Source organism: Diachasmimorpha longicaudata, chromosome 5 (assembly GCF_034640455.1).
Source record: "Diachasmimorpha longicaudata isolate KC_UGA_2023 chromosome 5, iyDiaLong2, whole genome shotgun sequence".
Classification (NCBI taxonomy): domain Eukaryota; kingdom Metazoa; phylum Arthropoda; class Insecta; order Hymenoptera; family Braconidae; genus Diachasmimorpha; species Diachasmimorpha longicaudata.
Genome location: NC_087229.1, coordinates 9,667,305 through 9,676,374, shown reverse-complemented (window position 1 = coordinate 9,676,374; position 9,070 = coordinate 9,667,305). Strand labels below are relative to the sequence as shown.

The window sequence follows — 9,070 nt, the reverse complement described above, 5'->3', positions numbered from 1 at the left end:
AAAATTAACACTGAAATTATTTTCTGAGCAATACTCACAAGAGGGAAATTGCAATTCGGAGAAAATTGAAGTATGGAAATACCGTGGGATAATGTGATTATCAGACAGATAATGAGCTGCGGGGACTCAGAATAGACTCCATCAGAAAACCAGGGGAATTTCCGCTTCCGGAGAATACTTAGAATAACCTTTTATGCCACTTTTTTATGATACGTGCGATGTAATAATCGTTCGCCCATGAACATTGCCGTCGAATATAGTTTTTTCTATTTTTAGTTTTCAATATTGTTATCGATTTTTAAAATGTATATTGCCTTTTCACAATGGCAGTTGTACTTCTGCTCTCCATAATTCGAACATTGTTCAAGCCTAGATCCTGCAATGTACCGTTGGACCTACAGGTGGGGAGTAGACTCCCCTCGTCTTTTTTTGTTGTCTCTCACCTCTTCAACAAAAAATAATGGAGACTCTTTCTCTCTCTCCCACCCACAAGGAGACAGGTGAGACCGGTTTAAATCCGAGAGTCACGCCATCATAACTCGAGATCCTGAACTAAACTCAATGGTTCTCGATCCCAGGGCACCGCTCCACCTTGTAGATCCGCACTGCCGATCACCGCCAGCTGTTGTCTGGAGTGTTCTTACATTCACACGTGTACATACACCCGCCAAATGATTTTTTGTGAGTTTTTGAGTGCAAAATCGGTTCGTTCTTCACTGAGAATCATTAGCCGATCCTAACACCATGGATCACTGGAGATACCCAGCTTAATTGTGATTGCTCCTCTTCTGATTGTGTCTTACTGTGAATTTGGCTTTTAAGTGATCATCGAGAGATTGTAATTACGCAGAATAGAATGGAAATGACGAGGACAGTTTATTTTCGAGATTTCGATTGCAGTTTTGTAACAGATTAAATCCTGGGCAACAAATGTTTGAACACTTTGTCTCCTAATATCACTCATTATTCGAAGAATCTAGTATTTGCTCTGATAAAAAACTATCATGTTTTGTCATGTCCCGTTCCTCGCTTACCGGAGTAATTCAATCAAAAAGTGCAATTATCTTGCAAACAATTGATTTTAAAACAAATAATGATTATACCCTTTTTCTTGGTGATTAAATTGCCTGCATAAAATCCTTTAACACATTTTTCTTCAGAACCATTTCTTGCTGAGATAATTGACAGTGAACAATATACGAGAAAAATGTAATTGTTCTGTTCCATTTAGTTCTGCTACGTTTTGCAATTTCACGAGGAAGGAAAATGCAGTTTGTACATTTATATTTGTGAATCAATAACGTGATGAAGGGTGTTCCACCCAGTCAGTGAGGTCAAGGATCTCCTCCATTATCATTAACCAAGTGAAGTGATTGTCACTGTCCACAATGAAGGACGACAGTTCAGAGACACGTGAGAATAACTCGAGTGATTTGTCATCAAAGAGACCCTGTCACGAGCACGGTGATGACTGTCCTAGTGAGAACGAACGGGAATTCGAATCACTCGAGTACGAGGAGGACGTCTATTACTCGAAATTAGCTGCAACACCTAGTTTCGATGATATCGATGAACTCAGTATCAGTGAGGAGATAGTTATGCATTGTTGGAAAGATTCTAATTGTGAACTTGATGAAATTGTCGTCGATGACACGGATCTCATTTTTGTCGAGGGAAAGGAGGGGAGTAGAAGGATGAGGAGATCTATTAGGATTATTTTTCAGGAATTGTCCAAGTCGTATTTGGAGAAGATCAGCAGGGGACAGAGGAGACTTATGGAACGCCTGAAAGGTGGTTTTATGGTCCTATTTCGATTATTTAAATTGAAACCTGCAAAGTTGATATAATCACATAATTGTATAATCTTTGGAAATTTTGGGGGATGCAGGCTTAATTGACAGCTCAGATCCGCGACAATAAATTTGAGAAACAGTTCGCTCGAGTAAAAATAGACAAAATAAGATGATCATTTCTATCGGTGAAATTCCCTCTCAATTCTCCCAACCAATTTAATCCAATTATGAAAGCCGAGAGAAATGGCAAGAATTTCTTTACGTTCTGGTCACTAAAAGATGAGGAGAAACTGTTCGAAAAAATTTGATGACTCCGGGGAAATAATTTGTGTCAATGACTGCCAGGTTTCATAATTTTGTCATAAAATTTTCAACGCTTGAACGGAGTCCAGAATTTTACAATTTGAGTCCTCCACTTCTGTACTTTAATTTATAATTCATCGTATTTAACTTTTGGTTTCAGGAGAGGACGCTCTGCACTCGGGATTAAACTCGGGATTAAATTCACCGTCGATGGATAATATTGCGAATGAGCTTGCGGGGATGACGCCCGAGCAGCAGGAGGAACAGAAGGAGGAGTGGAGACGCGAATTAGCCAAGGTAAAAGTTTGTTTTATTTTCTTTAATTCCCCCATTTGCTGAGTCACTTATTTACAGACCCAATCCATTCATTCACAGTGTTATTCTTTGATTTTTGGCTATCACTGCTGGCCCTCTTGATTTATCAAAATTAGAATTAAATTGTTCCATATGTATTTATGACGTAATTGTGCAATTCCAGGTAGAAGAAGAGATACAAACCCTGAGACATGTACTATCAAGCAAGGTCAGAGTGTCACAGGAGTTGAAACGTAAGTTAGGGATCACTGTCTGGAAGGATATAACGGACGACGTTAATCAGGGTATTCGCAACGTCAAGGAAAGCCAGGTGTACGTAACCATATCCTATTACCTTCATTTAGTACGAGTTAGTTAGTTAACACGAAGTTCCGGGTGCATGGGGTCTTGTACAGGCGTGTCAGAAAAAAGTGACAAATGAGCACTTCAATTTCACCTAAAAGTCATCGCCATTTACAGTCATAACGAATCATACATTTTTTTCATTCATTTATTCCTGTTCGAGATCGATACCGATTCATCCATGAAATAAATAATAAATTAATAATAATTGAATAAATGCATTCAATTATAATGAACATTTTTTTTTTATGTGGATTAAATATTTATGTGAATGTATTAATTTATTAATGGATGCATTGACATTTTTGTAGTGAAAAATTTAATTTCATCTGTACATACTATGAATTTTTAATGAAATTCTGTTGGGCTTGTTCCTCGGATTTCAAAGGTCATGGTTGAATTCCATAATTATGTGGAAATTAAAACAATCATTTTTTTTTTGTTCTGGATCATTTTGTTTTCTTTCACTTTTGGTTGGGTTCAGTTATCAGAACGTCGGTGAGAAACTCGGTCACTTCACCAGGGCGGTCTCCGAAAACAGTTTGTAAGTATCAGAAGCAAAACACATGAAAGAACAAAAGAAGAAATTGAAAGCCAAACAAATGACCACGGCATTGCCTCAGCAGTTTCTGGTTGTTGATTAATTACTAGATTTTATTGCAAGTTGATAACATGTACATACGCAAGAGCTTCAGCAGTTACTATTAACTTTAATTCATTTATTTTAATAGTGGAGTTGGTAAGCAATATTCGTGGATTGATTATCTATGATTGTGTATTAGATTCCAGAGAACAGAGTCAGTGTGCAAACAAGCTGCTGGACTCACCACCAGTATTTTAGGCGGTTTCGGCAGTGGAATTACAATGAAACTTGGGCAGATGCGTAACTCCGACAGTTTCCGATCACTCGAGGAGAAAGTGGGATCTGCCTATGAAAATGTGAAGGTAAATTGACAATTTATATTTTATAAACTAAATAGCGTTAAAAACATATATGATATTCGACATTATAGAATATATTTCTAAAATCATCCCCAAAATGACCATTGAACGAATAATTTAGGATCTGATATTATTGTTTTATAGGGCAAAGTAACTCCATCGAGATCAGCATCAACCCAGAGCTTCGACGAGGCCCTGAGGGAGGCAGAGGCCTCCAGACGTGCCTCTGGAGTCCCATCAGTTGCCACAAGCCCCACAATTCCCGAAGAGAAACCATTGTCATAGAGTTTGTCCAACAGTCGGCCTTTGACCCCACAATGCGACAATAACAACTATTCACCGTATGGAAGTAATACATGGGTCGGTCGTCTCGTTCATTACTACTACTGTTCACACTGTAACACGTACTCGAGGTCCAATCATAATATATAACGAGCTTTCGAACTCTCAATACCGAAGCATTAATCCGTGAGTGGAGAATATCGAGAATTTGAGAACTTTATCAATTAAACGTGCTTTTTAAAAATCTAAACGTGACGCTGATGCAATGATTATGGTCATTATCCTGACAATACAATCTACAAGAGTTTTGCAAGGGGAGGAGGAATCCTGGTTATAGGAGTGGGAACGGTCAACTTTGTTGAGAAAATGAGGGCTTTTTTCACGGGGAAAATCCAGCGAGAAAATTTCAATGGAAAATCACTGAGCACTGTTAAGTCTTTCAAATATATATCTAATCAGTTTTTATGTCATTGAGAGGAAAACATTATACTTTGACCTATTAGTTTCGATTATTCAAGAATAACTGGAGCGGGACCGGTTTTTCATATTTTTTTATGAACAATTGTTGATGATGAGAAACATTAGTAGATTTCGTTCGACGCAAAATCAATCAATTGTTGCAAAATTTGATGTGTGGATGACACATCTCTTGAAATTAACCTTGGAAATTCGAGATTGTGGGAATGCTTGAAGAATTACAAAAATATGAAGAATCGACTCGCAGAACTTTTTATTTCTTCACCATTTTACAGTTAATGTTTAATTTTCCTTCTAGAATTCAAAATAACATCAATTTATAGTAATGGGATATCGAGTATCTCTCTGTGCATAAAACAATGCGATAAGTTAAGCTTTGGGAATTCAGAAAGTGTGACGAATTTTATAAATAATTCCCCGCTGTTGAGATTGGATCCGACAATCGGGAGTTCATTCCTTCATTTCGGTTTTGAATTATTCACAAATATATATAAACAGGTGTACTTACGACACGTAGTATAACTGATCTATTCGGCTTTGAAGATGAAAATTTGAGTTACGTTTATTCTCCTTCTTTTATAGATTTTAAGGTTCAAGATGTTTAATACAATTGCATCTGTCCACCTGGCGAATAATGTCTGCCAATGTAATCCTTATTCTTACTGGTAAATAAATTATTTCATCAAAATAATAGGCTTCTTTCTTAAGTCGAGTCAATCATTTTTTTATAGAAAGAGGGTATAAATTTTTATTAAAAGTGGATTTTCTAACTATAAAATAATCCTACCAATTGTAATATTAAATTTCACTAATATCCAACAATTATCAAAAAATAATATGGACACAATCTTCTAGCTACTAAAAACAAAAAAAATCAACGACGAAAGAGAATTTCACATCTTTATTTTCTTACAAATCATGATCATGTTCTCATTATCATTTCAGATGAAATAATTGTAATCCTCCTAATTAAACTAATGCACAGTGCAGCAATTTGATCATCAGCACGCGATGCTGAAGCGTCAAATTCATCCGCAAACAATCTGCTCGGCACTAACAACCGTGAGAAGAACTCCATCCACACAGAAATAAGAAAATATTTCAAAAAATTACATAGACGACTGATTCATCGAGGGGCAAGTGCCTAAGGCGTGCGAAAATATAAATTTCCATTGTACAGTCTACAAAAAAAATAATCAAATAGCTAAAATCTGCCTGAGATCAGGACTAAAATTCCTAGAGAAAAAAATTATGAATTAAAACTACTGGAGAGACTGAGTAGAAAAAAAATCACCAAAACAAAGAGACAATTTATCAGTTTAAAAAATCATTTATTTCCTAATGTAAAAAAAATCGCATAATATCCACAATTTTTCTCGCAAACAACTAGTTCTGCTTTTGACATCGACGAAAAATATCTTCCAATCTCAATAATTCCTCTTTCTCAGCGTAAAGTACATGTTAACAAGGAAGAAATAATAATAACGTAAATAAAACAGAAAATTAGCGCCTATTATCTCCAACGATTGCCTGATACTGTTGTCAGTAGGTTAAATGCAGACCTGCATCGGCAACTGATGCAAGTGAATGTGGGAAATGGTTGAAAAACAATTAAACGATGGATTTTCATATTTTTCATTAATATATTTATCTCTCAGTGATGCTAATCCAGGCGTTCGCAGGCAATTAAATCATAGATTAATAATCCCTCCACAAATCACATATTCAATATCTCATTCTCATACGGTATAAATAATTATAATGTTTATTTAGCTATCTACAGTAAAAAAAACAATAATCGAGGATGATTTTTCTAATTAAGAAATTATTTAAGACTCTCACGATTATCTAACTACATTATCGGAGATGAAGAGTAACTGTGAGAGGAGCTATTATAGGTTTGTCCATTAATCTTAAATAGAAATTGGTCGTAACAAAAAAAAAGGTACAATCATCGATTTCACAATTTATCTCTCAAAACACTGTACACCCGAGCTATTGTTAGTAAGCAGAATCATTTTCACTTTATTTATACTTCGTCTAGATTTTCATCATTCACGGTTCATCGTCTCTCATCAGTGATTGGATATTTTTCGTGATAAGAGGACAATTGTTCTTTGATTATTGTCGGAGGCCACCTATTCACTCATCCACTGGGATTATTATTACAGTATTTAGGTGTGACATTCATCTCTAGTCCTTGACATGTGGCAAGTTTCGATTTTTCAACGATTCAATCTGCGATTTTTGATAAATATGTTCTTCAAGGCTTTAACATTGTGTAGATGTTCTCTTGGGGTAAATATAATATATTTATATATTAGGTTAACAATATTAAGTTGTAAATTACATTTACAATAACATGATTTCGCCGGGGGGTCGACCACTTCAAGAAAAAATGTGCGAAAATAGAGAGAAAATTCTGGCATTCGGGAAAAACTTTGGGTCATCAATTCTTGGTCCTGGGGGGGCAGAAAAATTTGAAAAATAATTTGGGAAATTCCTTTCTTTTATAGCAATGGATCGGTAAACGTTGAAGGTGATCCGACACTCTTCATTAGATCACCAGCAATTTTCACTCATTCGGTTTCTATAAAACAATTTTTTGCATGATTGAACATTCATTAATTAAAGTAAATGTTTTCCAAAATTCTGGTGACAAATATTTGACAATTCCATAGTATTTCTCAAAATTTGAATTTTTCTGCGCACAATATTTCATAAGTGATTAATCCCTCGGATTTCGTGGCTACTGAGGAAAAAAATTATTAAAAGTCATCGGAGGAGTTGTAAATAGTTGTTAGAAAATTTTAGTAATTTTTCTTCTCAGTGTGTGGGCTCTTTTGAATTTTTGTACTGAGTAGGCAAACATTTAACGAATATTAAAATTCATTTACACCTCTCGATCACTATTATATATTACTTCGCTGTATTTTTCGTTATAGGCCATTGCCATTTGAGTATTATCGTATTAATTTAACAAAATATATTATATTATTGTATATAAAAAACAGACAATTTGTGGACGTATTTTGTGGTAACTTGGGGATTTTCCTAATGAAAAAAAAAATATAAAGTTAATAAAAAACGTCTAAAAATGGAGATAAATTGTCGAAAAAATATTGTTGAGTATTTGGGGACGGAGTTTTTTCAATTTATAAAAATATATCTTTGAAACATGTGCTTGGAAAAGCCCCGAAAACTTACGTTTCATTTATAAATTGGGGTTCCTCCATATGCCAGCATGCAGCAGCGCCATTAGTTTGCACATTAGTCGTTACCCCCTCGCACGGCCGGCCATACAGTCGCCATTCGGCGTCGGAGTCCTCCGTTTCCTTAATCCGCGATCTAATTATTTTACAAACTAAATATGTGCATTCAGCCGGTGCACAAAACATAACATTTCATATAAAAGCCCAGGGATTTCGCTAGGACGTTCAAGTACAGTGTTATTGTCAAGTGGTGTCTCTCGGAGAGATCGAAACGTTCAGTGAAATATATAAACACAAAAGCCTGGTAAACAAGGACGCCAAAAAAATTTGAGGGCTTTTCCAAACAATTATTTCGAATACAGTATACGTTGCGGGTTTGAACAGGGACTGCAGGGAGGGGGGAAATTTTAATCTCGAGTATGCACACTCTTAGGAGGTGTCGTAGGACAACGCAGTAGCGAAGTGTAAAGCGGGATTAGTCACTTGATTACTGACCAGTTATCAAAAATATATCGGGATCCAGAGTAAACCGTGAAATTTTTATTATAACTTGTGTTGTCGAGTGAAAGAACAGCACCACAATCAATTGAACCGAAAAAATTACGTGATTTGCCGAAAATTCGGAGATTATTGGTGAAAAATTCGTGTTAGCGTTGGTAGCTTCGGGTTTGAGGCTTCAGGCATTGTCCTATAGTTGCTCCTAAAAACATTACCCCCCGCGAATCGGCAGTCCCCCTTTGTTCCAGTCGCGACGCCATACACTAGTTTGTTGAATATCAATAGTAATCTTGAGAATTGGTAATAGAATTCATCGGAAACGCCTACCATTTGACGATTAAAAATAGTCGAGTGACCTTCTGTGGAATTCTCTCGATCGATTAATAATAAATAAATTGATCTAGCCAGTGATTATTGTGCCCCATTCTCGATCCTCAAACCGAGAAACTGACGATAAAACATCGTGTTTAATTGACTCCATTGTTTCCGGTCGTAGCAAATAAATCGTTTATAATCTCAATCTTTTCCACGGCGTGATCTATCGGTAAGAGATTGTTTTTTTTTTTCACTCTGGTCTTTGTGATCGTGCACAAGGGGTTGCCGATGCCACACCTACGAGACCCCCTTTTAGAAGGTTAATAGGCTACCAAGGCTCACGACGTTCAATTGAAAATGTGGAGGTGAAAAAAAATTGATAAAAATCCACGCGTGGGTTTTACATTACGAGCTAAACGTGATCTAGGGGACTATAGGAGAGGTAATAGCACCCGGAAAACAGTGGTTTGACGGGAGAGTTTTCGCTGGCGTGACGATTCGGCAATCCAGTGAGATCACCAGGTGAGTAGAAAATTAATCACAAGATTTTTTTACTGAAAATCGAAGGGCTGGTTGAAGACTGCCAATCTT

The 9,070-nt window shown here is 36.3% G+C and overlaps 2 protein-coding genes across 3 annotated transcripts in view; both read left to right on the top strand.

Annotated features, from left to right (window-relative positions):
* The first annotated feature begins 546 nt into the window (after positions 1-546).
* LOC135162381 (tumor protein D54) lies at positions 547-5,145 on the top strand. Of its 2 annotated transcripts, XM_064120772.1 has the most exons (6): positions 547-1,791; positions 2,257-2,393; positions 2,575-2,723; positions 3,238-3,297; positions 3,536-3,698; positions 3,840-5,145. In XM_064120772.1, exons 1-6 carry the CDS (start codon positions 1,389-1,391, stop codon positions 3,978-3,980), a joined length of 1,053 nt encoding a protein of 350 aa, XP_063976842.1. In that variant the 5' UTR covers positions 547-1,388; the 3' UTR covers positions 3,981-5,145. The 2 variants fall into 2 exon arrangements, with proteins under 2 accessions (XP_063976842.1, XP_063976843.1); XM_064120773.1 differs by lacking the exon at positions 3,238-3,297 and having other exon boundaries at positions 585-1,791.
* Positions 5,146-5,395: 250 nt separating this feature from the next.
* LOC135162382 (protein FAM8A1) overlaps positions 5,396-9,070 on the top strand; it is a 121,464-nt gene continuing 117,789 nt past the window's right edge. The window contains exon 1 of the mRNA XM_064120776.1: positions 5,396-9,001. The gene's annotated coding sequence lies outside the window, so the exon portion shown is untranslated. The remainder of the gene's footprint in view (positions 9,002-9,070) is intronic.

What these genes read in the sequence shown, in the direction of transcription:
- LOC135162381 (XM_064120772.1), top strand. Translation starts at nt 1,389, where the DNA reads ATGAAGGACGACAGTTCAGAGACACGTGAGAATAACTCGAGTGATTTG. An exon ending in GCGGTCTCCGAAAACAGTTT is followed by an intron (nt 3,298 to 3,535) that starts GTAAGTATCAGA and finishes ATTGTGTATTAG; the next exon opens with ATTCCAGAGAACAGAGTCAG. An exon ending in CTGCCTATGAAAATGTGAAG is followed by an intron (nt 3,699 to 3,839) that starts GTAAATTGACAA and finishes ATTGTTTTATAG; the next exon opens with GGCAAAGTAACTCCATCGAG.